This window comes from Solea senegalensis, linkage group LG19 (genome assembly GCF_019176455.1).
Source record: "Solea senegalensis isolate Sse05_10M linkage group LG19, IFAPA_SoseM_1, whole genome shotgun sequence".
In the NCBI taxonomy this organism is placed as follows: domain Eukaryota; kingdom Metazoa; phylum Chordata; class Actinopteri; order Pleuronectiformes; family Soleidae; genus Solea; species Solea senegalensis.
In genome coordinates, this window is record NC_058038.1 from 9,891,456 (window position 1) to 9,911,309 (window position 19,854).

Below are 19,854 nucleotides of genomic sequence, written 5' to 3' on the forward strand. Positions count from 1 at the left end.
GCCCTGTTATGACACCCATGGCAATCCTGGATGCCATTTCAGACACCTAGTAAGTCACTGTGCGAGGCCCTTCACCGTTGACATCATGTCTTGGACTTGGCACGAAGCAATCAGTCTTTAAAAGTGGTACACAGACTTTTATTTTGTAATAGGAAGGGAAGCACCTGCTCCAGCTACAAGGTGGCTTTTACCCTGAAGCTGTTTTTAGGTGAGTCATGCTAAGCTAATGAATCCGGGAATGTAGAAAGTATATGTAAAGGTGAGCAGTGATGAGGTGAGCCTTGTCACAATAATCACCCCTCCACCCGCGCAAAGCCACAGGGCCCAGGCCAGGGAGAACTTTCAGTGTTGCGTAACAACACTGCCGCAGCTGCTGGGATGTGACATTAAAATGAGCTGTCACCAGAAAAGTAAGAGGCAGGGAGGGAGAGAGGGAGGAGAAGGGCAGTTGCAGAATAAACCCAGGGCCCTGTCAGGAAATGGCATATAAAAAAAATATATATATATATATATATATAATGTGAGGGTGCAAGTTTGAGTTAGTCAGTTGTTGTTTTCGTGACATGTGGGTGAATTTGGCAGGACAGAGAGCGGCGCCTCCTACACAGGTCGACCTGACACAAAGTGCTTGCTAAGCAGCAGAAGAATCTGAGGCAAAGTTAACTTTCCATTGATTCTTACACAGTCAAGTGTTTTCGCTCTACAGCACCAGTGCCAGTGGGCTGGTGCCACGTTAGAATAGGTTCCTCAGCAGAGAGTGTCTCTCTTACAAAACAACATTAACGACACGGCTGACCACCAAACACCGCCACCATCATCCAACTTGCAACCCATTCTGGTCCCGGCGGGATGGTCAGATGCCGGACAGGCAGGATTTGTGCCATATCTGTGGATTAGTGTGTAAGCCAGTCATGGGTGCACAGGCTGCAGGACACGCTGAAGAGGATCCTTGTTATCCCACTTTCAGGGAATGTTTGCCACAGTTTGTGTCAAACGACTGTTTAAGTACCAGTTTTGAAGGTCCAACATTTAGGAGGCTTTAGCGTTAGAATAAACTTCTACATGAACTTTAAGCATGTACTTTCTTTACAGGCACCACGTTTTCACAGCCCCACAAAGGGACAAACTCACATGTTGCGCTCTGAGGCGGAAACTTATGACGCAAGCGAAGAAAAATGATAGCCTTGCTCGTATGATAAGGCCACAGTAGTTTGCTGACCCACTTGGGAACGGGAGAGAAAAGCAAAGAAATCTGTTGTTGGTTACATTTTTGAAAGCCAACCGAATTCTTATGTTTTTTCTATGGAATTGTAAAAATGATCTTCCATGAGGGGCCACGCGGTTGGTGTGGTGGTTAGCACTCTTGCCTTTGCAGGAAGAAGACCCGGGTTCATGCCCCAGTTGACCAAAGCATGCATGTTCTCCCCGTGCGTGCGCGTGGCTCCGGGTTCTCCGGTGTCCTCCCACAGTCCAAATACATGCAATATGGGGATTAGGCAAATTGGACTCACTAAAGTGTGAGAGTGGCCCTGTGATGGACTGGCGAACAGTCCAGGGTGCACCCCACCTGTCGCCCTATGTCAGCTGAGATTGACACAGTGACCCTCATGTGGAGGATAAAGTGGTAGAAAAAAGATGGAGAGATTATGATCCGTGAGGAAGTGGCAGGGAAGACGTCATTCCAGCATGCAACATTGTACACACAACAGGCTTTAGGCTGCAACTTTATTCCATCGTAAACTTCACATACACTATTCCCATGTTCAGCAAACTGCTGCAGGGCCACACACACACACACACACACACACACACACACAGCATCATCGTCTTAAAAGTTCAACCTACTGTCAACATTGCTAAGTATTACTGATCCAGGCCTATTTTCTCGGCTGCATTCATGTGTTTGGATGAAATGGGTGCTGATAATCATAGGACAAAAAATAAAGAGTTTCTGCCTAAAGGAACATCGCTACCCTGAAGGTTAACAACAGCTGAACAGTAAACAGGCAAAAAAAAAAAGGTTGATAAACTCTCGTGGACAGAAACAAACACACACACACACGCATGCGGTGAAGAACATTCACCTGTAAATGACTGAACCCTTTTAGATTGTGACCAGAGAACGACACTCATGTTGTGCAGCTGGGTGAGAGAGGAGGAAAATCTTCAGCTTAAAACATCCTAGAAGCAACAACAGCAACAAGGTATGAGGCAAATGACACTTGGAAGATGGGAGCTATAAAATTCATGCAGGTCTCAAGGGTTGATGACTACTGCCCCCTGCCTTGTGTCCGTTATTATTGCAGCTCAGGATCTGTCACTCAAGTTTCCAGCTTCTCCGTCGCTCTCTTCCTCGCCCGCTCCGTTCAGGGCCTCTACCTTTGCCAGCAGCAGCGGCAGGTTTATGCCGAGGCTCGGCGTATCGTCGTCAGAATCCTCCCTGGGCGGGAAGAAGCGCTTTGCCTTTGCTACGAAATCATCAGCTATGTCTAGATACAGGAGACGATCCTGGGGGAGAGATAAAGAGGGAGAGGGAAACGAGTTAGAGCAAGGAAACATGTCAGAAATTGGCATGTGTTTGCGTCCACACGACTGGGACTGAAGGTGTGAAACCATTTCCTTTTTTTAGACTTTTGCTTTAGTTGAAGCTTTGCAGAAAGAATGGCTCTCGTGCTACTAAACCTTCATATCTACCCTGAATATAATGGATTAAGTTACACCATATCCAATCATAAAATTAGTTTGTAATTAGTTTGTTACAGCTTGTTGTCAAATCTCTTCAGATTTACTCCATGGACTGTGGCAGGAGCCTGACTTCCACTTTGGACTGAAGTACAAAAAGTATGTATAATGTGTAGCACTGTAGAAGCAGTACTTAGTAATGACTAGTAATACTTTTGTATGATTCTAACTGTAGGAATTGTGACTGTAGAGTTTAGAGTGAATGTAGAGTAGTACAACAACTTTGCCTTCAAGTTCTAAAACTATTAAAAACTCCCCTGGCGAGGAGAATGGCTCCTTTATCATTCCATCTCCTGCATAACTGCATGATAGTCAGCCGATTAAAGCTGCAGGACTCAGTGTTTCTGAATTGTAGGATTACAGTTACAGAGGTTTATTTAAAAAGAATTTAACTGAAACAAGAAGAATTCAAAACAAAGTTCCTGGATTGGGAAGCTGGGAATCATACGGAAAATATTTAGGTTTGTTGGTGACTGGAACTGAATCTGATGAGGTCAGAGCTCAAAGGTCAAGGGCTCAGAATGAATCACCACTTTGTGGCTGCAGAGGCTGCGGTTGCTCAACATAGAGCTGCTTTAAGTAGAGTTATGAAATGACATCAAATTTTGTAACGCTGATGTGTCCCAGCTCTCACCAGGATGAACAGATATCTCTCCGGTGGTGGTTCTCCACTGTTGAAGATGGACGTCTCTGAGTGGAGCGTATGAAGAAGGGCACGTGACTCTGCCGCATTGCGCATGCGATCATGTGAGGCACCGGCGGACAAAGTCAGCAGAGAGTCCGCCTCCGCCATGAAACCTATAGAGCACGAGGAGGAAACCATTTCACTGATCGTGGGAACCATGAATGCACACGACCCGCGTATGTGAGCTTCACCAGCTGTCCGGCCTTACCCAAGTTCTCCAGAATTGTCTTCCACTTTTCTCGGACTTCTCGGCGAGTGTCTCTCATGGCCTCGATGTCGACACTCAGGCGACGATAGCCCTAAAAATAAGAGAATGGTGTCCTTGTTACCGGATGAACTGTGAATTGTCCTGCTCCTGATCGAATCACCTGTTGTTCTTTATCATCAAGAGCTTTGTTGCCAAATTACTTTTAAGATGCTTCTCTCACCAAGATACACACTTTGTGTTAATAAAAAGCTTCCAAAATGTACCGTGGATCCCATGCGGGTCTTGGTCCTGGCCTGCAGCAGGGTGTGGAGGACCAGGTCGTCTTGTCTCTCTGTGTGGCTGCTGTCTCCCGGTTCACTCCACAGGTTGGCTTCCTCGTCACGCCGCTTCTGGACCTCACGGTTCAGATACTCCAGTGGATCCGGACTGTGTGTTCACACACACACACATGGACAAACACACAAGGATTCAGAAACACACACATACTTTGGTTTACTCTTACAGAATCAACCCAATGACACACATGAGCATTGATTTTTTTCCAGAATTGATTTTCAGAAACAGGACAGATATGCTGCTGCCAGCTTTAAAACAATATGTATAAACATTTAGGAACTCACGGTAGTAAAGGCTGCTTCTCGTCATCGTCGTCTTCGTCGTCAGTGCAGCAGCAGCAGCAGAACTGCATGCAGAACTTGTTGAAGGCTGCGCCCATCTATGAAGCGTAGGGTCACCGAGTAAAAGCAGGTATTCAGTGTGTCAGATAAATCCAGAGGGACGTCGAAGGGCACAGCAGCAGTGAAGGAGACTCCAGTGCTGAGTCACTCTGGCTTGATATGTTTTTGCTTTAGATCCACAGAGTTCCTGATGCTGAGTCTGAGGAGATTCCTTAAAGAAGTGGGAGCTTATTCACCTCCTAAAATAACATTTCAAGAAAAAAAAGTTGTGGCACAGTAAGAAAAAGCAGCTTTAATAAAATTTTTACATCGTCCACTATAATTAATCAACTCAGAAAAGGAACTCCTGGTGAATAAAAAAAAAGTCACTAATCCCAAATGACACTACCTAATTCTTAGCTTCCCATTTTCCAGTACCAAACCGCAGCGGCTCCACGTCCAGTTGAGGTTGAGTTTAAACCTCTCGATCACTGGCCACAGTCTGTCCCGGTGCTAAGAAGCTCAGGAGGAGAGAGCAGCCCGAGCTCTGGTGCTTCATGGAAGGACAATGAGAGCAGTGAGACATTCACTCTGTCATCGAATTCAAAAACACACTCACACACACCCCATAGCCTCAGAAGACAGTCACAGCACTATCATGTGAGCAGCTCCATCTCTTGTACGAGGCATCGTGCTTAGCCCGAGGACAACACATCGTCTCCTCAGTTGGTCTAACTGCATACACCGTTTCCAATCCGCCGTGGCTGCATCGATTGTTCAGGTTGTTTACTTCCACTCCGTGTGGTCACTGTGATTTAAGAAGTCTCGTAACGGAGTTCTTTGAATTTCTGAACCGTCACAATGACTTCATGTCAAGTGTGATAAGAGAGAAAAAAAGAGAATTCGTAAAAAGGAGAGTGAATGAACACAGTGAGGATGATGATGTGAGGCTGTAGTTGTGGCTGCTTTGAAAAGCCAAAGCATGTCACATGAGCTCCAGTCCCAAGGTGCGATTGTGTGTAGCGTAAACATCTGATGGTGGAAAATGCGTGGGTAGAAACGTTCACGCTACTTTTAACTTGTTAAAGACGAGTAATTTGCCGTCAATTCTCGTGAATTTAATTCTGCTGCTTCATGTCACAGGGAAACATTGTGATGTCAGAGTGACTGAGATCATTGACTGTTTTAGTGATAGAAAACCATTGAGAATTATATTACAGTAAAGAAACAACATGATTAAAAAAAAGTACAGAAATACTTTGTTTTAGAGGAAAGTTAATGTTTAAAAACCGGTTTAGTTTTGTTTGCCACCAGCACACAGGCAAGAATGATGATTTTATCCAGATGTAAATGTTTAATTTGTGGTTATTTATTATGTGTTGATGTATCAGCTCTAGTAAGGGGTCTGGTGACGTGTGTATCCTCTCTCTCGACACGACACAGGTGGCCTAAAATTAACAGCATTGGTAATAATCAAAATCAACTTTTTATGTATCTGTTATAGTTAATATGTAGAACCTCTGATATTTTTAATGCTAAAATAGAATTATTATGCATTTTAAAAAACCAAAAACAAATTATAGCTATTTACTTGCATTCCTGAACAGAAAAGTTAGTTTTAGTGGTTTAATGTTATGCTGGATTAATTAGTGACTTCTCAGAGAGAGAAAAGGCCCATATTTGGATATAAAAAGGTGAATTCAGTTTGTTATTTGCCAAATAAATAACAATAACATGCTCTTGAAAGATTTCTAAAATTTGTTTTCTAATTTGTTTTCTCGTTTCTATGAAATGTAGTCTAATACATTTGTTAAGCATTGTGTGTGTATACATATATCTATATGTATATATATATATATATCGATATCTATATAGATATCGATATATATATATTTGTAATATTTAGTTAATTTGCTGAATTTGTAAAGAATGCATCATGCAAACAATCAACATAAATGGCTTCTAATAAAATATTGTAAACAATGTAAAAGTGTAAGAGAACTGAGGTAATATTACAATAATATGTTATATCGAGGTAATGAATTCATATTAAAGTGCTTGATGTGACTGATCACAATTCATCCCCTATATGACCCAATTACTATTTTACTTCCTACTGTGACAGAAAAATGCATTATTATCTGTAATTTACTGAGCCGATGTTGACTGGAGTGTTTTCTAACCATTAACATGTAAAAGGAGGTGTGACACACTTAAGTACGAGTTCATATATATTTTTATTAAACATAAGACACTAGTTAAGACTCGGTAAAAACGGTTGGTCAGTTATGACGACTTTAAATTAATATGATGAATTAATCCATAGACAAATACATTCAGAGGAAATACTAACGAGGAGAGCACAGAGTTAAGTGAACTAGGCATGGTTCATATGCATATAAAGTTTGGTTGAACGTAGTATAAGCACTGACTTCAGAGAACAGCGTATGTGAGAAGGCTTGCATGTAATGCAGCTGTGATAAAGGCACCAAACTGTCAATTCCTGTACTGTGATACTGTGATAGTTAAAACTGCTTAATCCTAATTATCTGGAGTTAAAACGTGAGCAGGTTACCACATCACAAAGAAATCTGCTCCTCCAGAGAGTTTTGTCTCTCATCTATCAACAACGACGACCAGGCTTTCAGACTACAAGTGCATCAGACCACTGAGGTGCATGTTTTTAAAGAAAATTACAAAGAATCCTTGATCAGTGTCCCATATGAGGGAAGACGAAGCCAAATAATGAGCTCCACATTTTTGCAACAAGGCCACTTGAGGTTACTGGCGCAAAAGGTATCTTTAGTATAAGTACAGGATTTTGATTTAGCTTTAATTTCTTAGTTTGATGATGCATTGGCAACACATGGTACTCACATTTTCCTGATTTGACCTCTAGCCTGATCTCAAAGTGCAAAAGAAAAGCAGTATTTTAAAAGTGACTGAGTAAATGTTTAGCTGATGAGCCGAGACATTTTTTTGCACCCTGAGAAAGATAGATATAAAAAAAAGAGGTTGTCACTGGATGGATAAGTGATGTCTTTCTCTAGTGGTGCTTCTTCTTAGACATATATCACAGTATAGCTAAAGAAAATACTATTCCAATGACCTGTCTCTTGCAGATTTGACGTGTGAAGAGTAGGTTAAGTTTTACAACACAAAAATGCACATATATAAACCATTGCGGTAAAAAGTCAAAGGACAAAATTACACTAAAGCAGCAAATCAAATGAAATCAAATGGTCTACGACGTGTGACGTAAGATAAGGCTCGGTCACACTGTTGCCATTAGGTCGCTTCTTTTGGACGGATGGCCATACTGAATCACTTCTGTCCTCATCCACGTCTCCTCGTTGGGAGGACAGTCCTCCCCTGCTACGAGACGCCTTCAGAAAACTGACCTCAACATACAGTGGCTCACACGGTGAAATAATAAACAGTTCCATGAAAAATTATTTGATCACTCTTTAAAAAAAAGAAAAGAGAAAAAAGTCTTTGAAGACCAAACTACTCCTCGTGTGACTGAAATGTGGTGAAAGTGTGGTCACCCGTCTCACATGTCTCCTACGCTTTGCACTACAGTCTTTCCACTTTTTATGGCACATCCTTTCAGCTCCGCTGCCACGCCCATTCTCCATCTTTATAAAAAAAAAACAGCAGTGATACTTCCCAACCAGCTTAGATGTCTCTCCGGCTTTAAGGGTGGTGGTGGTGATGGTGGTGGGAGCGGAGAGAAGGCCGCAGGTCGGCAATACGTTGGCGTAAATGGGACATGAATTCAAACATGGTGGCAGCCAAACTCTGGTGGATGAGGTAGCGAGGCAGACGACCCTGATGAGACAAGAAAAGATGGTCTTAACTCTTCATTGTATTTAATAGATCCTAGTACGGACACATTTAAAGCTACAGTGCTTAGGTTTTGGTGACTCTGTTGATTCCGTTTTCCGCCCCAGTTAAATCTCTGTGAAGAGAAACAATGCACCATCATGTGAATGTTGTGTCCTCACTCACTTACTGAGGGTACATTTGTGTGCATACACCATCAGTGAAGCAGCATTCGAGAGCTAGAAGCATTTATTCTGTTAAATTCCCAAAATAAAGTTTGAAATCTCATGTGAAGTTTCTGGACATTGATCAGGAATTTTTAGCCACTTGGCAAACCTAGTTTTCAGTGAAGAGTGTTGTTGCCTCCATCTGTCTGGACAAAATGAATCACTTCCTGTGTGCAGTGTGGGAATGACACGTCATGTGGACCTGATCGTTTTAATCAGCTATGTGTGAACTCATTTGACAATGGTTCTTTACATTACTTGTTTATATTGCAACTTTAGGCACTACAGTTTTAATGGTCCGTTTTTTCTGCTTCAGTATATCCAGAGTTTAAAACAGAAAATTTAAATTGTATCCATTCCAAAACTGAAAAACTAGCCCCTCTTGTCCTAAACATAAAAAAAAATGCTTCAGTAATTTCGGTGTGCATGTTTTCACCTTCAAGTCTGTGTTGAGGACCCAGATGAAGGTGCAGACTGACGGGTTACTGCTGGACTTGAGGACCACAAATCCTCCTGGACCATTCTCTCCCCTGAGGCCGACGACAGAAGTACATGTTAAATAAACTGAAACTGTACAATGTTCTTATTTATTCTTTTTTCTTTTTTACTGCAACATCGTGTTCCGACCTGACGAAGCGACCGGTCGGAGGTTTGGCGTCATGTTCGGTCGCCATGCCGGCAGACAGGTAGCAGTCTCGCTTGCGCTCCACCCGTCGAACATTAACAAAGTCCCTACAAGAAAGATAAAAAAAATAAAAAATACAACAAACAGAGAGAGCCACTTATGCTGCGTGCTGTGCTGACGTACCTCGCAGACACAACTCCTCCTGCTGCTCCGGCAGAGACGTCATATGACACTTGAGTGTTGTCGTCGACCCTTTGAAGGATCTGATGAGAAGGAAAAAGCTCAGTGAGAAAAAGATAAAACTAAAACACACACAAAAAAAGAAACAGGTAGATGTTATCACCTGGCAGGCAGAGACTGTTTTGTTCCACTGGACCATCTTCTCTGGCTGCAGAATCACCTCCTGATACACAAGCTCAGCGGGACACTGCATAAAAGCCTGAACGAAACCAATGCATACACGGCAGTCAGTGTCATTTCAGAAAATGTGGTCAGAGTAGTGTGAGAAATCACAGGATACACGCCGAAAAATGTACAGTATGTGCGCGATCAATCTGTGGCATGTCCGTGTCCAGAGACAAAACAGCTACTTCTGCTTTTCTGACACAGTCTTTTCTTTGTTTACCTCCCAAGAAGGAGAAGGAGAAGGTCAGCAGGAGGGTTTAGTCGGTCACGGCCAATTCACTTCTCATGTGTGTTTACAATTAATGTACTGGCAAAAAGAAAACAACTTAGGGCTACAACATTTTTTCCTTAAGTAGAGACAAGTTATCTGATCACAGCTTGTTACAAAAATATGATTATATTCAGGTATATTTGCTGTCCTTTGACAGAGGGCGGAGCATCTTTGATTTCTACACTAATCAAGACATTTGAGTAAGTCGTCACTGAGGTTCAGGAAACACAGAGAATTTTTTTTCAATTTTCTGAAATTGAATGAATCAAAAAACTGAAAACCAGAATGTTTTCCTTTCTTTCCAATTATTTAAAAAAGCCCAGAAATCACTGGCTAAGTGATTCTTAGACAATTTTCTTATTTGCGCAAGCCACGTCTTGCAACAACTGCTGCTCCAAATGAATGCATAAACAACACAAGTCACATTTCGTTCGATCAAATCCACCAAAAAAAGTCATAAAAAAGTACACTCCAATTATGAAAATAAACGAACCCCTGGGGAGATTTTCATCTCCACTCGTGGTGAGGAACTGATTTAATATGTGGGTTCCTGTTTTTCTAACTGTGAAACTGTCAAAAATGGGCTGTGCAAATGTTTGCTGAGCAGAGAAGTGCACTTAATGTGTTGATTTGCCTTCAAGGACACACAGGGTGCATTTGAGTAAAAAAAAAAGAAAAAAAGACGATTCATATACTTCAAATACATTCTGCAGGGAAACTTTAATAATCAGTGAGTAACTACACACTGCTGCGGTAGCATCTGCGGCAGTAAATGTTTCTATATTTTCACAAGTGAAAATAAACTTACAATTAAATAAAAATTTCATTGTTGAGGCTTGTTGACGTAGGTCGTTAGGTCAAACTGGTGCATCATTGAAATGCAAAACACACACACACACGCACACACACAGGCCAAATAGCAGTAATGTGTCAGACAGGTTTATGGCTTTGTTCATTCAGACGTACAATTTAGCTTCTTTGTAACTGTAATTTAAAACCACTTAGTCACAATTATCTTACCACTATGCCCTCTGGTGGTCAATATATGCAGTCATTACATACTGACCATGTCCATCACATGCTCAATTCAGTTATGGTGTGGTGTGGGAAGAAAATGTGAAAGCACTGTACTGATCTACTCGACTAGACTAAGTATCAGTGTGGTTCAGTATATTCAATAACTTAAATAAACAAGAGAGGCCACATCAGACCTGTGTTGTGCTCCCTTCACTGACTTCACCCGGAGCTCTCAGGTCAAATAACAGGTTGCTTTTAGATGTGCCTAAAACCTGACTAAAAGCCCCAGGGGGATTGAGCCTTTTCTGTAGCTGCCCCAAAAACATGGAAAGATTTTACCCATGCAAAAATTAAATCTGCCCCATCAGTGAACATTTTAAATCACTTTTGACACACACTTCGACCTAGATTTTGACTATTTTATTATTTTACAATTCTACTCTCACTTTTTTGTTTTTTTTCTATTGTTTTTATGTTTTATGTCTATTGTTGTTATGGCTTTTAGCACTTTGGTAAACCCTGGTTGTTTTTAAATGTGCTCTAGAAATTTAATAGAAAGTTGACTTGACTAAATATTAAGAACTTAAAAACACACATTTTCATACAGCTCCACTTCAAAACAATCGCTGACACAAAAAAAGACTAAAGAAACTGGAAAAAAGAGACAAACATTTTGGAGCTCCACATCCCACACGGTCGTTTTGACACTTTTATAAGACGCATTCACAGTGAACACAGAAAGTGCTGCGACATACCTTAAGAATGAAAGTCTTTCCATGGAAGGGAATCTCCAGGGTGTACACAGAGTCTCCCATGTCCTAGCATGAAACGAGGAAGTGTTAGTAATATTCTTTTGTTTTCATTTCAGCAGAGCCTTTACTTTTTGGACCATATTTTTGCTTTTCTTGAAATTCCACATTCAGAGGAACTTCCATCATTATAGTGTACTGTAACCATGTGGTGTGGCTAGAAATGTTTTTCAAAGTTGCAGCCACTTCAGGTTTGACTTTTGAGTTCAGTGTTGTTCAAGTAACTTAATGAATCCCAACACAGTGAACAAAGTATTCTATAACTAAATACTTGTACATTTTGTCTTTGAACCGCTGTTCCTTTCATGCAACAAGATGTTTGATCCAGCCTGGAAGAATCAAATTTTAATTTGGGCAGATTCTTGGTTCATACGATCCCTGATGATCAAACTGGAGCCCAAATGTGGGTTCAGGATAAGAGAGACTTTGGTTTACGTGTAAAGATATTTACTTATTTACTTACTTACCACTGACACTAAAACCTATGAGCAAAAACAGTTGGAGAGGGTGAGTCTTAATTTATGTTTGAATCTCAGTGTTTCCCCTTAAAAGGAATTTGTGGTGTTTGTGTGATACTTTTAATGACCACAGTCAGTCAATAAAACAACTGAACAATTATTTGGACACCAGAGCAGGAGAACTAGTCCGACTGATACCCGCAGGAGAGCGAGTGCTACAATCTTTACCAACCTGAGAGCGTTTAAAAAAAACAAAAAACACAAACACTGACATCCATCAACAGATCACATGTTAATACAGTGAGGAGGAGTCCTGGCTCTGGAAATCGCACGGCTCTAAAGACTTGTAGAATCTTCTTTACAGATGCCTTTGCACATGGTCCAAGTACATAATTATGCATGATAGCCTTACTTTGTTCTCCTAGTTATAAATTGTGCTCAAATTCGAAAGACAATAAATATAATGGAGCAAAAAAAAGTCATATACACTAGGGAGGAAACTAACAATTATTTTCATAATCAATCCAACCTGTCCATTACTTTCTCAATTTATCTATCAGTTGCATGGTCCATACAATGTCAGAAAACGGCTAATTTGTTATATAGAGAAAAGAAAATAGAAAATCTTCACATGTAAGATTCTGAAAAACCAGAGAGCTTGTTTTACTTACTAAGAAAAACACCAACTAATGAAATTTGAATGTCAATTAATTGCGGCAGCCCTAAAACACTCACATTGTTTTTTTCAAATTTCCAGGTGTCCTCTTGGGTTAGGATCTGTTCTAGCACAGACATGGCCTCATGACCTTGTCTGACATATTCCTTCTCCTGAGAGGAGACGGATGGAAAAAACACAGAATCAAACAAACAGTCATCGTTAGGTGGATAAAAAAAACAAGTAAGACTGAGCAAGGTGTAAAGATTTGTCAAAGGGATGCAGGTACCTGAGCAGTGACTGCTCTACGGCCGAGACCCTCCTCATCCAGATCCTCTTCTGAGTCTGAGGACACAAGTCCAGAGTAAACACTAATTTATCAGCTCCAATGGGGGAAAAAAATCGTAGGAATCGTGAATCGAGGTGAAAGTGACAATTACTCATCTATAAGCGCACATCACCTGCTACAGATTCAGGCGGAGAGTAGAACTGTCCATCAGAAACAGCTCGGGGATATATCATGGGGGCACGTTCACAGGCTGCGTTCACTGCTGCTAGGTAGGCTGGAGTTTAACAAACAAAAGTTTGAGTTAAAAACTCATTTTTCTTGTTGTGTTCAAACACCTGCAGCATTTTTTTCCCCCCACCTCTTTCATCATCTGCCTCCTGCGTGAGCACCTTAAAGTCAAGAAACCAGGTCTCCAGCCAGGCCACCACAAAAGAGGTTATGGGTATAACATAACCAAAGGCATTCTGGGATAGAAGCTGTGAGGAGACAGAAAGTAAAACACTTCAGTACACAGGAGTGGCAGCTTCATCTCACACTTCTTCATTTTTTATTGAATGTGAAATAGTTCTCTGAGCCATAAAAATGTTTCAATGTCAGTTAAAGTAAATCATTACTGACATTAAGGAGAAGTGAGAAAGTCGAAGTGGTTACAATGAGCCGTCTATACACACATACACAAACACACACAAAAGTTAAAGATTTACACTCACATTTGATCTGATGACTTTTACGACGAGGAAGACACTCGTCACTAAAGTGGTAATCTGTGGAGGAAGGAAGCAACGAAACACGCTTTCATGCACGCTCAGCAGTGACACGGTGAGATTTGACACTTCTTCAATGTGGGTGAGGATGTGTGCGTCTCAAGTGTGAGAATAAGTTCACTTACTGCAATGACCCACCAGTGCTTCAAACGAAAAGCTGCATAACCCACTTGCAGACACAGGAAACGAAACACGGCAAGGAGCTAAGAAGCAGAAGAGGGAAGATGTTGACTTTGCAGACATGTTGATTTATGAAGGATTTTCCCCTCTGGTGTCAAAAGGCAGGCGTCATGTGACCAAACAGCTCATTCAGCTGATTCTAACGTTCATATGGACACCAATAATCACACTATTGACCTTGTTCTGAACAAGACATTTCAATTTGGATTTTTCATAACAGAACCTTCTTTTCATATTTCTATTTACATGTTACAGAGCATAGTGTGATTATGATTACGATATGAAGCCCAGTGCTGTGAAAACAGTTATGATCATAACCTGTAAACAGAAAACCAGGTCCCTTCTGAAGCCAACCAGGAAATGAAAATATAACAAAAAGCGACTCCACTGGTTGCCAAAGGAAGTCAATTTGAATGGACGTCTACGGGAAAATACTTTACAACATGAGTAAATAGAATAGTTCAAAAGACAGATTTTGTCACATTTCATAAACTCTGGTAAATGGCCTGTGAGACTATTGACCAAACTGCCCATTGACTGCCAGGCTCAAGACAGTTCTAAAGTTTTCAGAAAATTGAAATATGGACATTCAGCAAAGCTTCCTGGCACTCACAGTGAAAAGATTTCATCCATATGATGTCTAGCTGATGTGATAATGAGATTTGTTAGAGTGTTGCCAGGGGGTAAATAGAGAATTATCATACTGCAAATTTAAATTTATCGTATTTTGACAAATATTTTCGTACACACCCAAAAGCAACTTTCAAAAGTGCCAGAATACTAGATTTGATTGCAAAAACTATTAACAAAGAGCTTTCATCACTTAAATCAAAGGCAACGCTTCATTGCTTCACACAGCAACCACCTCCGAACTTACCCTTCAAAATAAAAGCCAAACGATCTACAAAATCAGTATTCAACTCCCAAAGCATATACATTAAGGCGATTAACACCTACTGCAAACATAAAGAAGAGCACAAAGAAAATAATGCTAACCATACTGCAGAATAATTTCAGTGCATAACTAACTGCATAACTCAAACTCAAAATGCTAACTGTTAGCTGAAGTAAAACTAACCGGCAACTGTTGCTCCAAAGTGGTGATGCGGTGATCGATTGCTGGTGCGATTGTTTAGTTGCTCTCAGATCACAAACAAGGTCTGTGAGGCACCAAATTATCGCACATTTGGCCTATTGTGAAATGATTGATGGTTCATCGCGTAGTTGGTGAAATTATCATACAAGTATGATTTGTTATCGTACATGTGGGGGGCCACTTAATATAGTGCTTTTGACTCAAACACAAGATGAAGGATCAAAGGAAACCTCACATCCAGGCAGGTTTAAGATAAGAGTGACAAAGAACTTTGAACTGTGGAGGGCGGCATTACGCGTCTGTGTATTTCTTCACTTTAGTATACTCTGTATACAACATATATACAATTGTTCTGATGCCTTTGATGTGAGCGCATCATTCACTAATTCTTCTACCACTTTGTGCTCTACGTAAGGATCATCCTCTCAAATTTAATAAAAGTTACAGAAAAGGAAAATAATTTAGAATTTAGGGAGGGCAACGGTGAGCAACTGTTGAACCTGCATTTAACATTTATCCTTTTTCACTTCATACATGTAATTGTTGGAATGGTTTAATATTGTTTTGTTGTTTATGTATTCCTTGTTATTGTCTGTCTGCCTCGTTTCTATGCTGCCTCTTTGGCCAGGTCATCACTGTAAATGAGAATTGGTTCCCAACTGACTTACCTGGTTAAATGAAGGTCAAATAAATAAATAAATAAATAAATAAATAAACAAACAACATTTAAATTCTACAGAATGAGCCAAATGTTTTGATGTACAACTTATTGAAACCAGCTGAAAACTGTAGGAGGAGATAGCGATGAAAAATGAATCTGGTATATACTGGGATACTGTCAGCCACTGAAGGGTGAAACAAATACATTCTAACTAAGGAAATTAAATGTACACAGACTTACAAAGATGTCGAAAAAGGAAGATCTGAAGTCATAGTTCACAACTTCATTTTCTAAATTGACCCAGATGTTGCTGGAGATTTGCTGGAGAACAAAAGGAAACAGGGTCAAACCGAGTCTTTGCCATTGTGCGTCTGACCAAATGTAAGAACTAATCATCACTTACGTTCAGCTCAATAATCCAAAGAAGGGAAATGAAGAGCAGGTCAAACGTCACAAAGAGACAGAAGGTGCGCCGGACGTCGGAGATGACCTTGCGCTCTGCAGGTGGTACAAACAGGTACGGGGAAGGGAGGGACATTGATGTAGAGTAGGAAGCGTTCAGGGAGGCGATGGCGGGGAGGCTGCCCCCAAGCTCCCCATAGTCTCCAACATGCATTCCTGCGGTGAGACAGGAAACACCTCCTGCAACAAAGGAGGTAAATAAAGCTTGTGGGTTTATGTTGTTTACATTTACAGAGTTAACCTAAAATAATGCCTGTTAGTACTGTTACTTTTCAATAAAGTAAAAAGTCAAGTATCTGAATAAATGTCTGGGCTATTTTCTTGCTAATGGGAACAGAATATTTGACATGTGCTTTTAAAATGACTAAGAGTAAATGCATCAACACAAAAAAAGTTGTAAAAACAATCACAATGACGATCAGTTACTCCAACTACTCATACTATATTAATAATATAATAAAATATACTTTTTTTTCCTACGATTGCATTTATATGAACAAATCTTTCTACTCCAATGTCTTCCTATTTTGTAATCTATTATCACAAGGTAGCAGCAGCAGCAAGTACCTCACGATACGATACATTGTCCATGATACCAATAATATCACGATACCACGATCCTTTGATGATAAATATATTGACAATCATATAGAAGAAAACAAAACTTCTGTACAAAGTTGAAGAAGCGCAGGATTTCCCCATTTATTCACAACATAGAGAACAAAGTGCACCATTATCCTGCTGTCAACTCCTTCTTCTTCAGCCAGGTAATTTCCAACCTCATTCATTTGAGCAGCACCGCCAAAAGGTGACATTAGGTAGTGACACCCGGCGAGTGAAACTGGCAGGGACCGTTCACTTTAGAGCGCCTTAATTTGTTAATTATTAAAATATCGATATATGCCCTGGCGTATTGATTATCGCATTGCATGAGGAAGGATGACTATACATCAGCAAATCGATATTTTGACCGAGCCCTAACTTACAGTCGTTAGTGGATTTCATCTCTGTTTACAGACATGATGACATTTTTGGGGAGTCTTGAATGCATCATAGGATCCCACAGGAGTGATGAAATTTACCAGGGTGTTTGAATGTGTCTCGTTAGCTGCTCTTCTTATAGCTCAACACGCAGTAAACCCTGCATTACTTCCACCAGCTCTCATATGATGAAGTTGAGAATGTTCAACGAAAAATACCACTGAATATTCCGTTTTCAGTCATCAACACAACTGCTCTGCACTACACAAGTGTTTGGCTATTTTGATGAACTTGCACTGCTCACACCTGGTCAGGGTCAATGCTGTGAGTGAGAGTTTCCAAAGTTAGACACAGATAAGAGCAGGTGACTAAATACAGAAAATAAAACATTTTCTTAAGGGTTGCTCTGTTTACAGTCTCATGACTTCCACACCTCACCACAGGCCACTTCACTAAGTTTAAGTTTAATCCAAAACTGCACATGATCCGTTTCATAAGCAAAAATGTGTGTTCTGTTTTTGCTGCTTCATTACCGAGACAGCTGTGGTTATAAGATACTCATCTAATAAAAGGAGATCATTTCTGCACACAGAACCACAAGCTGTCTTTCTTTTTGTTGTAAAAAATTTAATGTTATATTAGATGAGGCTCAATCCTGACAAACAGTTTTAGTTTATTTTACTTTTTTTATTGTTCTGTATTTTATTTGTTTTCTGTGCAAATGCAGCCAATATGCTTTTTTTATTGTGTGATAGTATTTGACATCTCTCATTCATGTGCATGTGTTTGGGTTTAATTGTTCCTGTGTTTTTGACCAAGTGTAATCAATCAAGTGACGTGATAGTGTAATCTCTCAGTACTAAAAGTCAATGTCTGTCTGTCTCTCTCACCGATTATGATAATGATTAACAAATGGTACAACCTGGTATTTTTTGGAGCCCAAAGAATTCCCGCAGCAATGCAAAAATTCATCATCATGCAGTTTTGTCTCTTGATGTTAACACCATTATCAGCATCGTTTAAAACACAGTGGTGCAAATAGGCCAAGCAAAGTCAGCTACGGACTTTTCCCAGGATGCAGATTTATTCCTGATAAGATCATTTGCTCTGTCATCATCATCCTCTTCTTCACATATACTTCACACACACTGGTATAGTGAGATTAGACCAAGATTGAGTGAGAGATAAGGAAGTGAAAGAGTTATTATGCATTTTTGTTATTGATGATACCACTTTTAAACTCGTTTTAAAGACATAATTCTCCAACTGTGTAACAAATATTGTTCTCCCAAAAATGTACATTTATTTAGATTTGTTGTAGTCTGTGCATAGTGAAGCACGCGACATATAGGATTTTTGGATTGCACCAGATTTATATTTATCTCTACAATATACAGTATTTATATACAGGAGAACTGTATTTCTGTTGTATATTTAATTTGTTTCCCGCTTATGTGTTTATAAATGTCATACGGTTTCATGAGTCATGTCTATGATAAATGTGTCGCAATTTTCCTGGGCGGATCTTTCAAATTAATAAAATCTCCGTTAATTCAAAGGTTTCTGACCCTAATAACCCTCTCACTCTCACTTGTGAACAAAAACAACTATGTGACTCGGTGCTCGTGCTGCGGCTAGCAGGCTAATTTACCAAAATTCACAAATACACACACACAACGGACAATAAACAATCACAATAGTCGCTGCTAAACACGAAAACAACCGCAGAGGAGACTTAAGAGTAAAAAGCAGGAGTTGTTGGCTACCTCAAGTTAGCTTTTCACCGGCTGTGAGCAAGTTTCACTTTGCTAAGTGCTACGTTACACTGTGAAAACACCACACAAAGACATCATATTTAACGTGAGCTGTGAAGTCACATCGCCAAGAAACAAGATGTTAGAGTTAGCACACGTACTATAATATTAAATGTACGTCATTAAAAAAATAACCAAATTCCAGAGATTATTGAACTCACTTGATTCACGGAATCATCATCAACACATTCATGTCATCGCTGAGCGAGTCTTCCGGATCTAACCTTACAACAAAGAGGAACAATTGTAGCAAGATAAGTCCCTGTCCCTCGTCATCAAGATGGTCGTCATGCCCTCCAGTGGCCACAGTTTGTAACTACACCTCTGTCCGTTTGGGAAGAAAGACAAAATAAAAGATTAAATATCAAGTAAAACTTTCCAAATTTCAGAGTCCTTTTAATTTAATAAAATTAATCATTGAATGTAATAATGTCTCAAGTTTAAATTGTGATTGTGTTTCCTTTAGGAGTCATGCTTAGTAATGAATAATGGTTTCATCCAAGAAATGGAACATTTTGAAAAATATTTCTCAAACTTGGAAATGATGATGTTCTCAAATGTCTCGTTTTGTCCACAAACACAAATGACTCAGTTTTAATTTGATTTCTTTGTTATACGGAGCAAATGAACCAGAAAATATTTACATTTAAGAAGCTGAAAAATATGAAAACTTGTTTTAATAATGAAAAAACGATTTATGATCGATTAATCGAGTATTTTTTGCAAAATTAAACACAGATACATGCTGCCCTCTGCTGGCCATACTGTACAACTAAATCAAATGTGAGTTTTTATTACAAAACAAAAATAATGACTTTATTACTGTAACATCATGTGTCAGAAACCTTCAACGAACGGTTGACAGAGGTGTAGTTACACACTATGACCACTTGAGGGCAGTGACCTCACGATCATAGGTACAGGTACGACAACCTCAAACCTAAAACACCCGGTGAGGACACTCAAAGTTTTCAAAGTAGACAAAATTGAAGAGTTGAAGAGCAAATGTTCTCGATTAAAACTT

The 19,854-nt window shown here is 40.0% G+C and overlaps 2 protein-coding genes across 2 annotated transcripts; both read right to left on the bottom strand.

The window, feature by feature from the left end:
* Positions 1-1,711: 1,711 nt before the first annotated feature.
* Positions 1,712-5,998, bottom strand: mreg (melanoregulin). The gene is made up of 6 exons (XM_044050073.1): positions 4,701-5,998; positions 4,256-4,551; positions 3,899-4,061; positions 3,636-3,726; positions 3,377-3,540; positions 1,712-2,508 (listed from the first exon to the last, which is right to left on the bottom strand). The coding sequence occupies exons 2-6, from the start codon at positions 4,348-4,350 to the stop codon at positions 2,308-2,310; spliced, it is 714 nt and encodes a 237-aa protein (XP_043906008.1). The 5' UTR covers positions 4,351-4,551; positions 4,701-5,998; the 3' UTR covers positions 1,712-2,307.
* A 1,935-nt stretch (positions 5,999-7,933) lies between these two features.
* Positions 7,934-19,073, bottom strand: stard3 (StAR-related lipid transfer (START) domain containing 3). The gene is made up of 15 exons (XM_044051499.1): positions 18,992-19,073; positions 15,977-16,215; positions 15,814-15,894; positions 13,762-13,839; positions 13,583-13,636; positions 13,231-13,348; positions 13,045-13,146; positions 12,873-12,928; positions 12,664-12,756; positions 11,417-11,479; positions 9,312-9,407; positions 9,152-9,231; positions 8,971-9,075; positions 8,780-8,873; positions 7,934-8,122 (listed from the first exon to the last, which is right to left on the bottom strand). The coding sequence occupies exons 2-15, from the start codon at positions 16,187-16,189 to the stop codon at positions 7,988-7,990; spliced, it is 1,368 nt and encodes a 455-aa protein (XP_043907434.1). The 5' UTR covers positions 16,190-16,215; positions 18,992-19,073; the 3' UTR covers positions 7,934-7,987.
* Positions 19,074-19,854: the final 781 nt, after the last annotated feature.